This window comes from Phascolarctos cinereus, unplaced genomic scaffold, assembly GCF_003287225.1.
Source record: "Phascolarctos cinereus isolate Bilbo 61053 unplaced genomic scaffold, phaCin_HiC Scaffold_9;HRSCAF=440, whole genome shotgun sequence".
NCBI lineage: Eukaryota > Metazoa > Chordata > Mammalia > Diprotodontia > Phascolarctidae > Phascolarctos > Phascolarctos cinereus.
The window spans coordinates 214,151,560-214,171,188 of NW_027556402.1; the positions used below are offsets into that span (position 1 = coordinate 214,151,560).

Sequence of the window (19,629 nt, forward strand, 5' to 3'; positions counted from 1 at the left end):
CCCATGGATCCAAATGTCTATGGGTTGTGTCCACTTGGCTACCTCCAAATCATCCCCATCATGTCTAGAACATAATCTTCCTAGAAGCGCAGCTCCCCTTCCTAACTCCGCTGCTTCTGCCACAAATTAGCCTCAGCCAAGTCATTTAATAACGTTGGTCCTCCCTGTATCTTCCCTGCCTTGAGCACATGGTTGTGGCGAGGCTAAAATTAGATAACGAATGCAAAAACACTTCATACGCCACACGGTTCCCTGTGAATGTATGTTCTTATGATTATTACGTTGCAATAAAATGAACAAAAGGAGGCTTGCTGCTTTTCTAGAGCTGGTGGCCTTCCAGATAGTAGGATGCCATGGAAAGAGCAGCGAATTTGGAGTCAGATCCTGGGCTCAAACCTCAGTGCTGGGACCTGGGAGACCTTGGGCAGAATTCATTCAGCTTTCTAGCTGAATGAAAATTTTCGGGTTTCTTGTCTGCAAAGTTAAAGGATGAGATTGGATGACTTCCAAGGCCTCTCCTTCCTCGAAATCCCTAAATTCCAATTGCACTTGGAAAATGAATAATCCAAGGGCTTTTTTTATGCTTCTATATATAAATTTCAGATGATGAAAATTTTGCATTAGAGATGATCCAATTCTGGACTCCTCCCTCCCTCCCTCTAGAAAATTAGGCAAGCATCCCTGAGGACCCCGAGACTTCCAGCTCCCTTCAGGTCTGGGATGGGGGGATGGGGAGCCAGGACTGTCTCTTTGGTAGGCTCCTGTGGTGAGGGCACACAATATGGTGACAGGCGTGCTGGAGGGGAATGCAGTCCAACAGAATCCATAGTCAAGACACTTCTATGGATGGCCCAAATACTCTCCTTCCCAGAGCCCTAACTGGTAAACCACCGCTCCCATGTCTTACATCCTTTCACCTAGGAATCCTCTAACGACTCATGTTGGAATATGGCCTGAGCACCCCTCAGCGTCCACCCCATGGTCTTTTCTCTGTGACCCCCCTTCCCCCATGTGGTTTGGGGCCAAATTCAGGTCTCTTCTCCTCCTGTACCTTTTTGGCTGGACTGCCCCCTGTGCTGCTGCTACTCACCCCCTCCCCCAATTCAATTTTCCCCAGGTTGTTGTTGTTTCCCCAGGTTTCAATTGTGTCTGACTCTTTGTGACACCATATAAGGTTTTCTTGGCAAAGATACTAGAGGAATTTGCCATTTCCTCCTCTAGCTCATTTTAGAGAGGAGGACCTGAGGCAAACAGAGTGAAGTGACTTGCCCAGGGTCACACAACTAGTAAGTGAGGCCAGATTTGAACTCATGAAGATGAGTTTTCCTGACTTCAGGCCCAGCACTCTATGCTCTATGGCACCACCTAGCTGCTCATCCTTCCCCAGGTGCAAGAAATCATCATTACAACTCTGCCCCTACCTCTGCGGTCCTCAGTTTGAGATCAGTGGTGGGCTATGGGCTTGATCCATTCTTACAGAAACATAAAGATGTGGTGCATAAAGAAACCATACCAGTGACCATGGAGGAGCCTCAGGAACTACTTTTATTTTCAAACTCAAGTATGTGACACTATTCAGTAAAAGGCTGGCACACCTGTGTGGATTTAAATAGCATGGTGCACCAAGCCAGTGCCCCCAACCAGTCTTTCCCACTCAGGTGGCCACGAGGTACAGCGCAGCAGACACAGAGCCTAAGGACACCTATTTGTGTGTCCAGTTCATGGCTACAGAAAAAGCAGAAGGTACTCAGGGACTAATGCTCATCTGTCACACTCTTGTGGGAGAGAAGTCATGTACTTTGGAGGGCGGTTGAAGTGAACTCCAATATCAAGGGATGCTTTTTAACACATTTTTTCATTGAACCTCTTCCAGCCCTGGTTTCCTCACCTTGAAAATGGAGATAACAAAGCCTGAAGGGTTTGTTCTGAGGCTTATTTGAGCTAACACTGGTGAAGTGCTTTGCCAATCTGAAGATGCCATCGAAATGTCAACTATGATGGTTATTAGGAGCAACCTCCATCTTGTCCTCAGGAGTGTTTCTACCAGCTCCTTGACTACCTATATGGTATCTCCCATTTTCACTTCTTCAGGCTGGAGACTGACATTTCAGAACACCCTCACCCAGGGGTCATTGCTCGTGGCTTTTCCCTGTCATTATATTATGTCCCTCAAGCCTTTTTGGAAATATCTTGCTTCTCATCCATCTCTTCTCTCTCTGGTGAGGGCCCTGGCTTTGGGCCAGGTGAATCCCTCTCTGTTTCCCCTCTCTTCTGTGAGGGTCCTGGCTCCGGTTGAAAGATGGGGCTGGGAATACCTATTTGTGCCCTCATGCTCAGGAGCACGGCCCCTCATGTGTAGCAGCTGCCTGGATCCGGGAATCTTTCAGCTCTTTCTCTAGCTTTCTGCTTTCCAGGGACCAATGTCAGAGCCTCTGTGAGAGCTCCCAAAGGGGATGCTGAGGCAGCACAGACCTGCCTTGTCCTGTTTGGGCTCAGGGCTCATGGAAGTTCACTGATGCCTATCCGATAGGCATGGACACACTGATTCTAACCCTGGAGGCTTTGCCTTATGGTCATGTTCCTTTGCTCCGTCCTGCATCCTCTTTGACCTTTTGGTACATCCTTGGTCCATCAGCCTTTGGCTTCATCTTTCAACTGGTTTCCAGCCATTATTCAGGTTGGCTCATGGAAAACAGTTGGGGGTGAACTGAGGCAGGGCATAAATAGGGCTTGGCACGGGTGGGCCCTGTTAAAGCTGAACTATCAAACCAAACTATACTCTAACTTGGAAACAACACTAGCTTCTGAAGTCTTCAGTCTCCTTTCACACAAGAAGAAATGGAGAAACATCACAGGAAGCAGAGTGAGATTACCAAAGGAGATGTTTCTTTTCTCATGTATGGCCTGTTGCCAAGACTGAAGTCAGGGGAGATGGAGTTATGGGAGTCAGGGAAAGTGGCACAAAAATCCTGGGAAGGGGTTATTGCTGTACCTCTACCTTCCACCAGATCTGGAGACACCTGCCCACGTAGGCAGGACCTAGGTGGGAGGTGGGAGGAATGAGGGTGTCTCTTAGGTTCTTGTGGGCTCACTGCTGAAAAACATCCTAGGGGTTGGGGTGGGGGTGCTTCTCCAAGAGAGCCCATGGGATGGTGCATATTAAGTGTGTGAAGCTGAAGACACGTTTCCCCAAGCCAGGAATCTGCCTGTGACTCATTCCCTGCTGTGGACTTTCTTCTAAAGGAGGTGGGTTAGTTATTTTCAAAGGTACAATAAAAACCACAAATAAAGGGGGTGCCCTCTAGGGGGTGTCCAGTGATGAAAAATTCTCAGCAAGTCAGTGGGCTTTTGATACTTAGAAAAAAAAATAAAACTGGTTTACATCACCTAGTAAGTGGGTTACTGGTTACTGCAGCGCGCTTGGCAACTTATCTACGGAAGACTGACGTTCATGATGGAATTAGCAAGGACTCCCTCCAAAGGGGTGGATCTGCAATTTTCTGTGTGTGTGTGGGTGGGTGTGGATGGTGTGCATGCAGGAACATTTTTATACATGATTTCCTTTTTCTTTCTAAGTTTTGAGATAAATACAATATGGATAACTTCCCAGGAGAAACCATTCCCACTCTTGTGAAAAGCAACTTTAGGAAGAAGAAAAAAAGGGGAGGTGGGATGGGAGGTAAGTGTGCAGGGTAGTGCCAAGGCCAGAAGCCAGAGCAAGCAAAGCATGACAGAGCTAGGAGGTACCTTAGCAACCAACCCTCTCACTTTACAGAGAATGAACGTGCGGCTCAGGGAAGGTGATTTGCTTAAGGTCATGCAGCTGATTAGTACCAGAGCTGGGATGAGAGGCCAGGTCTCCAGACTCCCAGTCCAATGCTCTTCCTGCTACCTCCAGGTTTGACATCGACATTGAGGCTGCTAGGCTACAGTCTCCCTAGGCAACCACTGAAAGCCTAGAAAATGGGGAGAAGACTCAGCGCCATACTGGATCTTCAATAAAGGCATTCTGGCCTTCTCCCATTGCTACTTGAGTGAAGGGGCTCTTCTCAAAGGCAGAATTCCTTGGAGAAACTGACATCTCTCTCCACCTTGACCTCTCCCCTGGACAGTTTCATTGGGTCTTCATATTCCACCAGTCATGGTGAGTGAAAAGCACCCCATCTCACTCCCAGACTGGGGTAGCAGGGATGTCGAATCATGAACACACCTGTGTCCCTAACTGCATTGAACAACTGGAAAATGGTGACACGCTAGGCATGTTTGAGCAGGGTCACCCACCAGTTGGGTGTCCAGTCATTCTCTATTGCTCTGTGGGCTGCTCCTGTTGTAGTCCTGAGTTCCACCAGGAGTCCCACCGGGAGGCAGAGCAAGGGGCTTTTCCAGATGACCCCTCCGACAGTTCGGTGCAAGAGTGATAGGAGTTGTATAGGCCCAACACGACCGTGAAAACGAGAATGGCCGCTGCCACCATCCAAATCACATTCCAATGTTGGCACAGCTTGGGGTATAGTATTTGTAAAAAATTAATCAAGGCTTCAAGTTTGCTGTCAAAAAAAAAAAAGGATAGGAATTTTAGTTCAATGGATACGTCTTCACCCACGCTTTCCACCCCCTGCCACCCAACTACCATACTTTCCTGTTAATGAGACCCGTTGAGCACAGACCACTCAACCATTTTAAAGCAAATGTTTAGACTCAGGCAGTATGGCACAGCAGATAAAGAAACAATCCATCCTTGGTACAAGTTGGCTCTGTGACCTTGGACAAGTCAGAGTAAGCTCTCCCTGCTCTGGGCAACTCTTTGAGATTATAAACTGTAGAGAAGACACTGACCTACACTGGCAAAAGCAATTTCCTCATTTGGGGTTCTCACACCAATGAAATCTCAGTTCCAATTCCTGTCCCATTATTTAGTTCCTATAACATGCTGGGTTTTGGTTTTGGTTCTGGTACTAATCAGCTGCATGACCTTAAGCAAATCACCTTCCCTGAGCCGCACGTTCATTCTCTGTAAAGTGAGAGGGTTGGTTGCTAAGGTACCTCCTAGCTCTGTCATGCTTTGCTTGCTCTGGCTTCTGGCCTTGGCACTACCCTGCACACTTACCTCCCATCCCACACTCCAGGAATCCCACAGTCACGAAACACAATAACAACATAACAAATAATGCAATTATACCCACTGTATAGAAGAGGAAATTGAGACTCAGAAAGATCAAGGGACTTGCCCATGGCCACACAGCTAGTAAGTATCAGAAGGAGGTCTTTTGGATCTCCCTTGCTCCTTGGCCAGTTTTATGATAATAATAATTATTAATATATTTATTACTGTTATTCTATTTTTACTGTGCTCTTTCTGAGGGAAGTGTGGGAGAGGCTTTCTACCTGAAACAGTTTTCATGGGGTAATAGGTTTAGAGCTGGAAAGGACCTTGGAAATTCTATAATCTGACCAGCTCATTTTGCAGATGAAGAAACTGAGGCCCCATGACTTGCCAGCTCCCCTGGCCCCAAGCTCAGCATTCTTCCCACTGCACCATGCCCCACCTCCCTTGGTTCATGGGGTTGGATGCCGGATTTCCTTAGGGCTTCAATTTCAGCCGGGGGCTGATGCGCCCAGCACGTGACCAGAGGAGCCAGGAAGCATGTTTTCTGAACCGAGCCATCCCGGGTGTGTTTGTAGGGCACGTGAGAAGTCGAAGCACTCACTGGAGAGGGTGGTTTCTGGGCCTTCTGGAGAAAGCTAGGTTTGTTTCCTTCAATTCCGGGAAACAGAGAGGATGTGTGCCGATGAGCTCCAGGCAGCTCCTGCTTGGTACCTGGGTACTTCCTGACCCCCCCCTATAAAATGAAGGCATTGCTGCCACTGCCTGCTGAGGTCCCCCAGCTGTACATCTATGACACTCTAGTCCTCTGACTTGGTGAACAATACAGTGGGGATTCTGAGAGCTTCCAGCTTGGTCCTCAGTGAAGTCCTGTCCTAACCCAACCTTCCCTCATTGCTCTACCAGACAAAGTGGCTGATCTCTCTCTGGGCTCTGCTGCTTGGCGGTCCATTTATAGACGGCAAGGGCTATGACTAAACCCAGAATACTTTTGGTTTCTAATGATTAATGCCAAATAATCAGATAAAATGTAAAGATTCACAGTGAACAAGTAATGAGGAAGTCCCAGAGAATTTTGGTGTGTAGCTGTGAGTCTGATAGACAATAGTATAGACCAAGTGACTCAAACAAAGGATTGATGTGATGCCTGGTCCTGAGGAAAACAGCTTTCAGGAGTCTTGAATGATCCTGGAGACCTATTTGGGCCTGGGTAGTCTCAAGCCACTCCCCCTTCATCCCTCAGCTTCCTCTTTTCTTTATAAACACAGAAAACCACATTTCAACATCACCAGGTCATTTCTGCTTTCCCTTTGCACCAAGTGAGCCATGTGTTCTGTGCACCTGCTACCTGCTGCTCCGCCTGCTGGCCTCCCGACCAGCCTCAACAAGAGGAGCAAAGTAGGGCCGAAGGCAGGGAGGGTACCTACGCCAGAGGCTTTCGTCCATTAAAAAAATAAAATATTTTGTTTTTACTTTTGTTGTTCTATACTTGAAGAAAATATCATCAAACACGAGCATTTCTGTATACTTAGGAAAGGGACTGGACCTGTTATTTCATTAGCACAGAGAACTCTCAGGTGAGAAAACTTTCTCTACCAATGCAGATGGGTACCTGCTCTGCAATTCAGAGTTTTAAAGAGTTGCCTAGGACACCAAGAGGTGAAGTGATTTGCCCAATGTTACCCAGCCTGTATGTATCAGAGGTGGGATTCGAATTCAAGTCTTTCTGGCTTTGAGGATTGCTCTCTATCCACTATGCCATGCTCCATAAAGAACATTGTATGTGAAACCACAAATGTTAGTTAGAGCTTCCATAACAAAAAGAACGTAATCAGTTCAACACATTAATTTCAAAACTATCCTATTTGTCTGTGTCTCCTTCCAATCCTCCTCTGTTCTCTTCCGTGTACTTAAAATATGCTATCATGACCTTCCTTCCTTCCTTCCCTCCTCCCTGCCCTTTTCTCTCTCTTTCTTCTTTCCTTTTCCTTTCTTTCTTTCTCTCTCTCTCTCTCTCCTTCTCTCCCTCCCTCTCTCTCTCCCTCTCTCTCTCTCTCTCTCTCTCTCTCTCCTCTCTCCTCTCTCTCTCTCTCTTCTCTCTCTCTCTCTCTTCTCTCTCGCTCTCTCTCTCTCTCTCTCTCTCTCTCCTCCCTTCCCTCCCTCTCTCTCTCCTCTCTCTCTCTCTCCCTCTCTCTCCTCCCTCTCTCTCTCCCTCTCTCTCTCTCGCTCTCTCTCTCTCTCTCTCTCTCCCTCCCTCTCTCTCTCTCTCTCTCTCTCTCTCTCTCTCTCTCTCTCTCTGTCTCTCTGTCTCTCTCTCCTCTCTCTCTCTCTCTCTCTCTCTTGCTCTCTCTCTCTCTCTCTCTCTCTCTCTCTCTCTCTCTCGCTCTCTCTCTCCCCTATTACTATCCTCCTCTCCCTCCCAAAGTGGCTCCCCTACCTGAATTTTTAAAGTCCTTCATTTTAACAAATAAGTATAGTCAAGCAAAAACAAATCAAGACATTGGCCACATCTGAAAACGTGTCTCAGTTTCCCATTCTTGGCTATGTACCTGAGCCTGGGCCCGCCCCACCTAATTCTCTTTCCCTCGGCTCCTGTGTCTCTCTGGGTTGCTGACTCTTTGCATGGACTTTGGATCCCTGTTGGGTCTCCCTCTCTCGTTTCCTCCTTTTCTCTTCCTCTCTCCTTCCCTTGCTCCTTCTTTCTCTCTCTCTCTCTGTCTCCCTCCATCTGTCTCTCTATCTCTGTCTTATTTGCATAGAGTGTCTATGGCCACTGTGTGTCCGCCCTGCTCTCTGCCTAGGGCTTTGGCCCTCAGCTGCCAAGTGCCGGGATCTTCTTTCAGCTCTAAGTGCTCCAGAGGTGGCTGGAGCTCACCTGCTTTTTAGCTCCTTTTCCTCATCTTCCCTTTCTGGCCCTGCGAGGCTTTCATTCGCCTTCTCTTCTTCATCTTCCTTCAGTTCCTGAAGCTCTTTGGTTTTCTTTAGGCCTTCTTGATACCTTTAGGGAAAGAAAAGCGGTGTTTGGTTTGGTTTGGTTTTGAGCCTGGGAAAGGACAGGCCAGGGACAACCTTTCCATTCAATTCCTGGAGTTGGGGGACTGTCGGCATCGGAGGCTTCCTGTGGTTGTGGATGAGAGGAAGAGGCTGCAATGCACAACCGAGCCACCATCCATTCCGATACTCTCTCTCCTGTCAATAGTATTTCCCCTCATCCCTGCTCTCATCCTTCCTGTTTGTAGGAAATGTCACATAAAATGTTCGTCATAGCCCTCCCCCCCGAAACAAAACAAAACAAAACAAAACATTCTCTTCTTGTTAACCATTTCCTGGATTTAGACCCCTACGCTCCCGCCTCTCCCCACGTTGGGCCTGGCTTTGCCCTGTCTCAGGTGAGCCTGGCTTGGTAGAACTTTATATGCAGGATGAGAGAAGGGAAAAGGGCCAGCACTTTCCAGGGAAAGAGCCTGGTAATATTGGATCAATGTCAAACAGCATTAATCGATGGACACAGCAATTCTAGGAGACGTTAAGCAGGTTTAAATAATGTAAACTAAATTATTTAGTAGCTGGGGTTTTTTGGAAGGCCAGAGAAAAGCAATTGTAATGATAACATACATTGCTATAATATCTTAAGATTGACAAAGGAGCTCGCCTCATATCCCAGGGCCTGGCATACTATGCGCTTAATAACAACAACTAAAAATAGTGTTCACAGAGCACCTACTATGCACCAGGCACCGTGCTAAGCACTTTACAAATACTATCTCATTGGATCCTCACAACAACCCTGCAAGGTGAGTGCTATTATTATCCGTATTTTATAGAGGAGGAAATGAAGGCACACACAGGTTAGGTGACTTGTCCAGGGTCACACAGCTAATAAGCATTTGAGGCCAAATTTGAACTCAGATCTTCCCAACTCTAAGCCTAGCACTGCGACCACACCGCTTAGCTGTATATGCTTAATAGCTTAAGAAATGCTTGTTGACTGACTGATGTTACCCCTGCGAGGCAAGAAGTACAGGTGTTACTATCCCCATTTCAAAGAAGTTTAGAGACTTACCCAGAGTTACACAGCCAATACCTTTTAAAGTCAGAACTTGAATCCAAGACTCCTGAGTCCAAGGGATTCCACCCTCATTGAAGTACCTCTCAAGTAATTTGGTAACCTGTTTTCAAGTTTACTTTCCCTTCATACTAGAGCTCAAGACTCTTCATGGTCTAGCTCTACTTTTAAAAAAATTCTTCATATATAATATTTTATTTCCCCCCAATTACATATTGAAGCACTTTCTAACATTGTTTTCAAAGTTTTGAGTTGCAAATTCTAGCCCTCCCTCTCCTCCTCCTGAGGCAGTAAGTAATCAGATATAGGTTATACATGTGCAATCATATAAAATATTTCCACATTAGTCATTTTGTACAAGAAGACTCGAATAAAAGAAAAAGAAGGAAAGAAAGAAAGTGAAAAGTAGCATGCTTCAGTCAGTATTCAGACAGTATCAGTTCTTTCTCTGGAGGGGGACAGCATGCTTCATCATGAGTCCTTTGCGATTGTCTTGGATCATTGTGTTGCTGATAACAGCTAAGTCATTCACAGTTCTTCATCAAACAATATTCCTATTACTGTGTACAACGTTCTCCTGGTTCTGCTCAGTTCAATTTGTATCAGTTCATGTGGGTTTTTCCAGGTTTTCCTGAACTCATCCTGCTTGTCATTTCTTGCAGCACAATAATGTTCCGTTACAATCATATACCACAGCTCATTTAGCCATTTCCCAACTGATGAGCATCCTCCCAATTTCCAGTTCTCAGCCATCACAAAAAGAGCTGTCTAGCTCTATTTCTAACCTTACTTCATATACTTTAGATCAGGAGCTCTTAATTTGGGTTGTATACGTTTTTTTAAACTTTATACACTCTCAGGGGTTCTCTATTTGGTTCTATAAATTTATTTTTTAAAATTGATAACTATATTTCAATATAATTGATTTCTTCTGTAACCCTATACATTTTATTTTAGACAGTTAAAAACACTATTCTGAGGTCTATAGGCTTTACCAGACTGCCTGAGGGGGTCAGTATGCACAAGTAAGTATTAATGGTATGTTTGCTGTTGGGTACCTGGGGACTTCAGCGGCCACTCTTATGATCATTCCCTTCCTTCCTTCTTAAACCATCATTGCAATGACTTCAGAAGAGTAGAAGCCCCTTGAAGGCAAGGACTATTTTCTTTTCGTCTCTATACTCCCAGCACCTAGCACAGTGCCTGGCATGTAGCAGGCCCCCAATAAATGCTTATAGGATTGAATTGAATTGGAATCAACTTGTAAGCTTTTACAGTTGTTTCTTACCTTACTGGATTTTCCTCCCTATGAGAAGCACCCTAAGGGATGTCTATCTGGATGCTTGAAAACTTACCCTTTATTATAAGCCTCCTCCTCGATCTTGGCCTTGACCTCTTGGCTGATCTCCTCCAAAGCACTCTGGGTCAGGGCAGGTGAAACGCTGGGTGCAGGGCCCTCACAGTCTGGGTCCCCATTGGACTTCCCACTGGTGAGAAAATGAGGGATGAGAAGGGGTGCTGAGTGAGGAGAATGCAATGGAAAAGTGATTACAAGTCTTTGTGCTGATCTCTGCTGATGGAGATTTTTTAGAATGGAAGCTCCCTTGAGAATTGGAATGGTTTCATTCTTTGTATTTATGTCCCCAGTGTTGAGTCCAGCACAGGCGCTGAACAAATGGTTGTTAATTTGATTACTGATTGATTCAGTCTGGACCTTGTCTGGGTGTTTCAGTTTAGTCCAAGGAGGGACACCTTGGATATCCCAAGTCACACTGGAGCAGAGAACACAGGTTTAATTTGGGGCTCTAGAGGGAATCTGCCTCAGAGATCACCTTTTAAGTACTTTCCAACCCTACTCCCTGAGGTCAATTGTTGAAGAATATTTTTACTCTCTGAGAAAATCCTGAGGACTCCTACAATAAGCTCTTGCTCCCAAGCATGTTGGACTCTACCATACATAAAAGTCAAGATTTACTCTTAGAGATGCTCCCATGACTGGTTACCATGTCAGAAGCTCCCTCTCTAGCTCTGGTAGCCTCAGAGCAGATTTTAAGGCTTAGGAAGCCTGCAGCATGTGCCATCATTAGAGTGTAAGCTCCCTGAGGGCAGGGACTTTTGAGCTTTCTTTTTAGCCCTACCATCAGCATATTGCCTGGCACATAGTAAGGGCTTAATAGATTGATTGGTTGATGGAATCTAAAGTGTCACCACATATTTTGTGTTTTTACTTCCCTTTGTATCTGCTGCTCTACCTGATTTCAACTTCAGGGAACAAGATGCACCCATGTTGGGTACTCTCCAGTGCCCCATCACTCCCTGCCTGCTCTTCTGCTGCCTTTTGTGCTGTCTCCTCTCTTTAGATTATAAGCTATTTGAGGGCAGGGGATGTGTTTTTTTTTAATTGTATCCCCAGCACTTAGCACAGTGCCTGGCATATAGTAGGTACTTAATAATTGTTTCTTGGATTAGATTGGATTGGATTGTTTAGATATAAGTACTGTCAATCATGTTTACGAATTCGGAAGGTTGTTACTGTCAATTGATTCCTGGGTCCCTCCTCTGCACTGGCACTGCTCTCACAGAATGTCTACCACTGCTCCGAGGCCGGGTGTAGATAGGCACATTGGTGAGTCAGGCTGCACCACGGAGAGCTGCCCTTTCAGTCAACCTCATGATCATCACCAACTGTGGGGTAAACTTGTTTGTGCGACAAAGCACTCACTCATAGAGGCAACCAGCACCAGGGGGCTCAGTTGTGTTTGCGCCTTTGTGAAAACACAGCCAGCATAAACAGAGGTGTGGACGGGAGTTTGAGAAACAAGAGGGCGGGACTCATGCAGCTATTGCTTAAATTCCTTGGTGGTTCCTCAAATAATGTTCACGCCTTTGCTTGGCATTCAGCTTTTTCCGTAATCTGGTGCCAAATTCATTACCTTTCCTTATTTCTCTTTTTAAAAAAGTATTATTGATATTCTTTCCTTTAAAACACACACACACACACACACACACACACACACACCTACCTCATTTTTGCTTCTGCATCCTCTACCCACCCTACATAGAGCCCTCTTTTGTAACAAAGAAGTATAGCGAGGCAAAATAAATACACACATTTAATATAATAAGAACAACTAACATGTACATAGTGCCTAGGCACTTTGCTAAGCGCTTTATAATTATTATCTCACTTGATCCTAAAACAATCCTGGGAGGAAGGTACTATTATTATCTCCATTTTTCAGATGACAAAATTGAAGCAAGCAGGGGTTAAGTGACTTCTCCAAGATCACACTGGGAAGTGTCTGAGGCTGGATGTGAACTCAGGCCTTCCTGACTCCAGAACTGGTGGTCTATTCACTGCAGCAGGTGCTCAATGACCATTCACTGAATTGAATTGGTTTAGAAGTCTCTAAGGCCCTTCAGGGCTCTACATCCTATGGCATATTCAAGAGAATCAGGATGGAAATTAATAGCCAAAGAGAGGAAGGGATGGCACAGATGGTCCAGTTGTTGGATAAATGAGTTTACCCCCATCACAACAGGCTCCATTGTCTGCTGCCATCCCCAGGAAATAACTTTTGGGAATACTGGAATTGGGGCCTCCATGTCACCTTTAAAAGGTCCCTGCAACCCCCCTGGAGGGTGAAACCCCATCAGAATATACCACTGTAGGGAACTCACAAAACAGACAAAAGTACAAGCAGGGCTTCAAAGCTGGTCTTGTTTGAAAAACACCACATGGCAGCTGGTCCTCGCAAGCATCCCCTGCTGCATTAAACACTTCTGCCTGTCCTTGGCATCAACTCCCCATCTCCTGTGCTACTCATCACCTCCTAAAATTTACATTTCATTAGGATGGTACCTGGACACTAGAATAAGAGAGAAAACACACGGAAAATACCAGGTACTCACAACGTTTCCTCCCTTACCTGTTTACTCTCTTTCCCTACAGTGAACCTTCCTTGTCCTGAAGGTACATTTATCACAACAGAAAAATTTGATGGCTGAGAATAACAGTGTAAGTAATGGCTTTATAAAGTACACTTACTAGAAATTAGAAGTCAGAGCTATATCTTTGCTATCTTTTGTCTCTGTTCATCTCAGAGGTTACTTAATTTTAAAAGGAAGGGTGGTGAGTCTAAAATGAAGCCTGACAGTAACAGAATCTGTGGTGCACTATTTTAAGAAAACCGGACAGACAACAAGGCAGAATTAGGAAACAGATAACTGAAGGAGTCATTATTTGAATTAGAAAAGGATTTGCCACTAAGCAGGGCTAGAAGGGAGCCAGACAATGAGTTTATGTATGACATAATTCAGTTTACAGAAATCTGATTTGCATCATTTCCTCAAGAAACCATGCACTGTATGCAATGAGTTAGGGTGAGTGAAGGACTGCTGGATTTCTTTTCCAAGGTTTATTCCTCCTTCACTGGCCCACTTCTAAAACTCAAGACACTGACTGCCTAGAGAATAAAGTGAGCACTTACTCCCCCCCCCAGACCCTTTTGATGCTTGACACTCTTAAGAACTCTATTTCATAGGATTTGTTTAATAATAACAACTAATATTTACACAGTACTTTAAAGTTTACATGGAACTTGACACATTATCTGTATGTGTCTTTATCTATATATATTATATAATTAATAACATTAATATATAACTATTAATAATAAATACATTACAGAATTATATAATACATAATTATCTGGATATGTAATCAATCATTACCCTGTGAGGTGGGTACTATTATTGTCCCCACTTTATAGATGAGGAAACTGAGGCTAACAGAGGTTAAGTGACTTGCCCAAGGTCACAAAGCTTATAAGTGTGCCAGGCAGGATTCAAAACCAAGTCTTCCTGACTCCAAGGGTAGTGCTTTACACACTATACACCCTGTCAGTTCTACAGTTCTTCAACACTTCCCAAGAGATGAATTACCCTTTGGTGCCTATTCATACAGGGTTTTCCTAAGGCAGGCAGCATGGTGGCAGAGTGCTAGGCTTGGAATTCAAAGACCTGAGTTTGAGTTTCTGGCTGGTCAATCAGTGGTAGAGATGGGATTCCTAACTTCCAATAGAATGTTCCTTCCATCACAGTGTGTGCCTAAGATTTCATGGAGACTTTAGGGAGATAATAGTAATATGAAGCATTCTAATAATAGCCCATGAGGGCCAGCTGGGAAAGAACTCAATGCTTGAAATAAAAGTTATCTCGCATCCTCTATTGGGTCCCTTTTCAATGAATGTCAGCAGGCTATTATCCTTAGAATGTCTATTCTCTGGGAACCAGTGGCCTGCAGGCTTCTCAAGTGCAGAACTGTCATGTGGGAGCTGAGGGACAGCCTGAGATTACAATGGAGAACCCAAATGCAGACAATTGGTCAATGGGATTGTCTTTGGCTCTCCCCTGGAAACCCCTGAGTGTTTTACTTTTGGAAGGACTGAATGACACCAGGCTCGTGTTATTTCAAGTCTGAAGCTATCAGGATGCTTGCATGTTGGGGCGCTCGACTCTTACTCCTGTCCCTGGGACTTCCACTCCAACGCTCTGTTGGAAGGTGATTCTGTGCATGGTCACCCCAGGCAGCAGAAGATAATACAAAGTGACTGAAGAGGTTCACTCTACTTCAACAACTTTTCCTTTCTTAAGTTCAGACCAGCCTTCCCAGCAGTGTTTCCTTCAGATCATGCCCAATGCCAAGGCTGCAGACATCCCAGATATCACCTTTGCTCAAGAAATGTCCATGACTCCCTATCACCTCTAGGACAAAATGCAAACTCCTCAGGTTCTGTCCAGGCTTAGGTCACCTGCTGTATCCCCCCACAGGAAGTCTTTCTGGATCCCCCTTGTCCACAGGGTCATAGGTCTAGAACTGGAAGAGACCTCAAAGGCCATTCGGTTCAACCCTCATTTTACAAATGTGGAAACTTAGGGCCACAGGGGTCAAGTGATGTGCCCAAGGTGAAACAAATAGTAGGCACCAGAGACAGGATTTGAACCTGGTTCTTTGACCCTACAGCCTGTTTTCTTTGCACTATGCCCATGGATATCTTGTCCTTCTTCCCTCTTTCTCAAATTGCCATCTGTTTACATGTTGTTTGCCCTGATGGTATATAAACCAACTGACATCATTTTATCTTTGTATCTTTGTGTATTTCAAAGAATAATTGCTTAAAACACTTGTGGGATGGAATTGGATTGGATTGAGCTGTATTGATTAGAGAACTGTGTTCGTGGGGGCCCTGGGCTAAGGGAACTTTCATAGGAGCTTTTTTCACCCATGCTATGAGTTTCGAGTTGTGTCAAGAACTCTCTTGAGGGTATGAGATAATTTTAACTATTCTTTCTCCAACAATCTCCTATTCAATGTAAACATATGGGTAACTTTGGAGGTCTTTTTGTATGGACTGCTTTAAAAATCAAAGTTGAAGAAATTTTAGGTGCCATCATAAAAATAACAAAATAATACCTTGGTCTGATGACTCTGTGGAGCTCTGAAATGTTACCTCGTCTTTTACTCCTTCCAGTAATAGAAAATAAGTCTGGAAAAATAGGTTGGAGCCAGATTCTTAAGGACAGTTTGTATTTTGTCCTAGAGCTAACAGGGAGACCCTATTAAGGTAATAAGGAAATTCCTGTAGGAATTTTTGAGCAGGTGAGTGATTCTGTTTTGATTTTGAACAATCTTAAAGATTGTTATATATCCAGTCTTTGCTTTGCAAGTGTTGCAAATACCTTTGGCTAAATGAAATGTAATTTTGATCTGACCTGGTAAAACTGAATTCCTGGTATTTGCTGGAGGCAATGGGGTACAATGGAAGATTCCATGGCTGGACTGGGAGTACAGATACCTCCTCTTGTTTGCTCTGTCATTAATTTACTATGTGACCTTGGACAAGTCCCTTCCCTTCTCTGGGTATCCTGAGTTTCCTCCCCTTCACTCTGTTTAGTAAAATTCTATTTTAAAAACACAGAACCTCAAAGTTGGAAGGGACCTCAGAGACCATATAATCCAACCTGTACCACACGAGTCCCATCTAGAACATGCCAACAAAGCCATCAGTCATCCAGCCCTTGGTGGTTCTTCCTAAAATGTAGTTTTCAAATGCGAACAAAGTACTCCAGGTGTGGTCTGACCAGGGCAGAGTACAGAGGGACAATTCCCCTCCCTATTTCTGGATGTCATATGGCTTTCTTAATGCATTCCAAGACCACATTTGCTTTTTAGGCCACCTCATCACACTCATAACACATACTGGGCTTATAATTCACTAAAACCCACACATCTTTTTCAGATGAGAAGGAAAGGGTTTGTTGTGGCTGTGATGGCTGATGATCTAGGATCCAGCCAGAGAGGGAAAATTCTGGATCTTATCTCTAAGATAATCCGTGCACTCAGCCCTTCAACTCTCGACTTTGTTTACTCTCCATGGCAATATCCAAGTCTTATCCTGACTTTTCACACACCTGACTATTGCCCTTCCTCTCCCCATCTGTGTGTGCTCAGGAAATGTGATAGTAAGGTAAATATGAGCCTACCCAAGACCAGTCCAGCAAGTAATGGGAAAAATGTCTTATAAGGCTTTTACAAGACTTTAATATTATGTACCTTTAGGGAATATACATGGCATTCCTCCCCTTGGCTTCTGTGCTTCATTGAGAATTACAAAATTGTAGAATTTCAGAGCTAGAAGGGACCTCAGAGGTCACTGTGAAGCCCTCCCTCCCCTTCTCTGTCTCTCTGTCTCTGTCTTTCTCTCTGGCTTGGGTTCTCTCTGATTGGCTTTACCACTTAAAATCTGCATAACTTGGGGCAATCCGTCTCTCTAGTGCTCGGTTTTTCTCTCTCTGTAGAATGAGGGGCTTGGATTAGAGTAGCTTTTCGGGTCCCTTCCAGTTCTGGATCTATGTTGTTGTGCTCTACTAAGAAAAATTAAATTGATGATTCTTCAAAGAAAGAGTAAATGACTTTAAAACAAACAAACCTATTTTCCTCAGTTGTATAGGAGGCAACATTTCCAGATAATAGGGGAACAGAAACCTTTATAAGGGCTGGGTCTTTAGCCAGGTGGAGAAAGGTTCTGCAAAACAAATGATCTACTTGGGTCGTGCACATCTCTGCATCACAGGAATGGGTCCTGTCGACTAGCTTTTCTGGCTTAAAATGGAAAGAAATGCATGGGGCACAGAAGCCTGAAGTAGGAAACTTTCTCAAGCGAAGCCAGGACTTTCTCAGATTGGTACATTTTGATTCAACGTATTTTCTTCATAATTTTATAAACTGCAGCAGCATGGATCAAACCACATCCTCCTGGACCCTAGAGGGACAAATAAACCATTTCCCATAAAAGTTCAGTTAAATTCAAATCTCATTTTTTTTTCCTGGTGATGGAAATGGCCTTGAGGGTAGGAGTTGGGGAAAGGAGGAAGAAAAGGAAAAATAAGGAAAGAAACAGGACAGAAGGAGAAAGGCAAAGGGATGGAGGAGAGGGGGAAGGGAAGAAAGAATATGAAGGAGGTAAAAGAAGAGGAGAGAGGAGAGGGAAAGGGGAGAAAAGGAGAGGAAAAAAGTAAGGGGAGAGTGGAGCCAGGAAAGAGAAGAGATGAGGAGGAGGAAGAAGGGAGAGAGGGAAAAGAGAAAGAGAAAAGAGAGTGGATGGGGGAGGAAGAGAGAGAAAGGGGAAAGATGGAGAGAGATGGAGAGAGGGAAAAAAGAGAAGTAGAGGACAGGGAGGGAAGGAGAAGAAGAGAAGGAAAGAAGTAAAAGGAGATGGAGGGGATGGAAAGTATATAGAGGAAGGGACAAAGGAGAAGGATGATATGTGTTGGAATGGGGGGAGGGAAGAAAATGGGTCAAAGTGGTGAGATGGGAGAGAAGGAGAGGTTAGAGAAAGATGGAAGAGGTGAGGGAGGAGGGAGAGAGAAATAGTACAGAAAGACAGATCGATATCCAACTGACCAAAGCAGGTTTCCTAGACAACCTCAAGGTGAAAAGTCAAACCAGAAAACTTACTTCTCTAATAGTGCTGGTAGAGCCAGGGAAGCTGAGGGGTTTCCTTTCCCATTTGTTGATTCAGCCTGTAGAGAAAATAAGATAAATCTTTCAATTCCTTAAATAAATCAGAGCAAAACATGCAGGTGGACCAGTATATTCTACGTGCATATTTAGACAAGTGAGTTCCTGAGATGTCCTGCACTCCCAAGAGTCACCCAGGCTCCTGAGCTATTATTCCAGATTCCCTTGGGCCTTTCTCTGTCCTTTTCAGTGTGAGGGGTGTGTGTGTCACTTTTTTTTACGGGGTGGAGGGATGGAAGCACAGTGAGGTCGACTTGCTTCCTTTCACTGCCTCCTCTCTATCCGTTTAGCTCTAAGAGCTTGAAAGTTGGAGGTCCTTTCAACGGAATCCAGTTGCCTATCCTCTGTTTTCAGAGGGCAGCCCTAACCCCAGACCATGTCATGCTTTGTGCATTTGTTAGGCAGAAGGCACACCAGTGCGCTATTATTACTATCAAATACTGCTCAGAGCTCTAGCAAGTCAAATCCTACTTAGAGTGAACTCAGAGGACGTCCACGCTGTTTTGTTGTAATGGAACTCTCTGAGTCAGCATGGTGCTGGGAAACCCGCTTTTCCAGCCTGGAGATAAAAGAGCTAGAAGTGAAAAAAGGGGGGCTCTAAAAACAATACGGTTTTAAAAGAGGGGGTGGTCAGAGTGTCCTGTGCCTGTGGTCCCCTTTTTGCCTCTATACTCCAGACTCCATGTGGATGGCTTTATTTTGTCCGTGGCTTGGGCGTTTGGTGTAACTGAGACTCATGGTGTCACAACAGGTTTGAATCAGGGCAAAGGAGGGGAAGAGGAGTCAAAGGATCCCTGCTCCTGTTTGGCAGAACACTAGAGCTGTGAACAGAACTCAGCTATAGCCCTGTTCTCCTTGATTATAATACAAACAGCAGGCATGCTCTTCCCCCCCCCCCCAGGAAGATAGAGACAGAGAGAGAGGAGAGACAAAAAGAGGAGACAGACAGACAGACAAACACAGAGACACACACACAGAGAGACAGAGAAGCAGAGAGAGAAAAAGACAGAGGTACAGAGAGAGTGAGAAAGAGAGACAGAGATAGTGGGAGTCAGACACACACAGAGATGGAGAAAGGCACAGAGAAACAGAGAGAGAAAAAGAGAGACAGAGAAAGAGACTCAGAGAAAGAGAGAGCAAGAAAGACACACAGAGGTGGGATGTAGAAATAGTTTGTTATAGAGAAATCTTCTTTGCAATGAGATTTGGTCTTTTTTTCCCCAAAAGGGTCTGAAGCTACATGAATTCTTCTGTTTCTTCTTTGAGAAATAATATTGGCTAGGAATATGCCTATATTGCCCATAGAGAGAGGGACTAGACCTGTGATGTCGTTGATGAAGGAAGCTCGCAGATATGGAAGCTTGCTCTGCCAATGCA

The 19,629-nt window shown here is 44.7% G+C and overlaps 1 protein-coding gene across 11 annotated transcripts in view; it reads right to left on the reverse strand.

Moving 5' to 3' along the window:
* Positions 1 to 1,527: 1,527 nt before the first annotated feature.
* Positions 1,528 to 19,629, reverse strand: part of IRAG1 (inositol 1,4,5-triphosphate receptor associated 1) — a 126,512-nt gene continuing 108,410 nt past the window's right edge. For 10 of the 11 annotated variants that reach the window (XM_021001923.2, XM_078148813.1, XM_021001928.2 and 7 more), the window contains 4 exons: positions 18,190 to 18,254; positions 10,526 to 10,657; positions 7,980 to 8,102; positions 1,528 to 4,547 (listed from right to left, as the gene is read on the reverse strand). In XM_021001923.2, coding sequence (XP_020857582.1) covers positions 4,304 to 4,547; positions 7,980 to 8,102; positions 10,526 to 10,657; positions 18,190 to 18,254 — 564 coding nt within the window. In that variant the 3' untranslated portion in view covers positions 1,528 to 4,303. The remainder of the gene's footprint in view (positions 4,548 to 7,979; positions 8,103 to 10,525; positions 10,658 to 18,189; positions 18,255 to 19,629) is intronic. The other variant, XM_078148812.1, reaches the window with a different exon arrangement.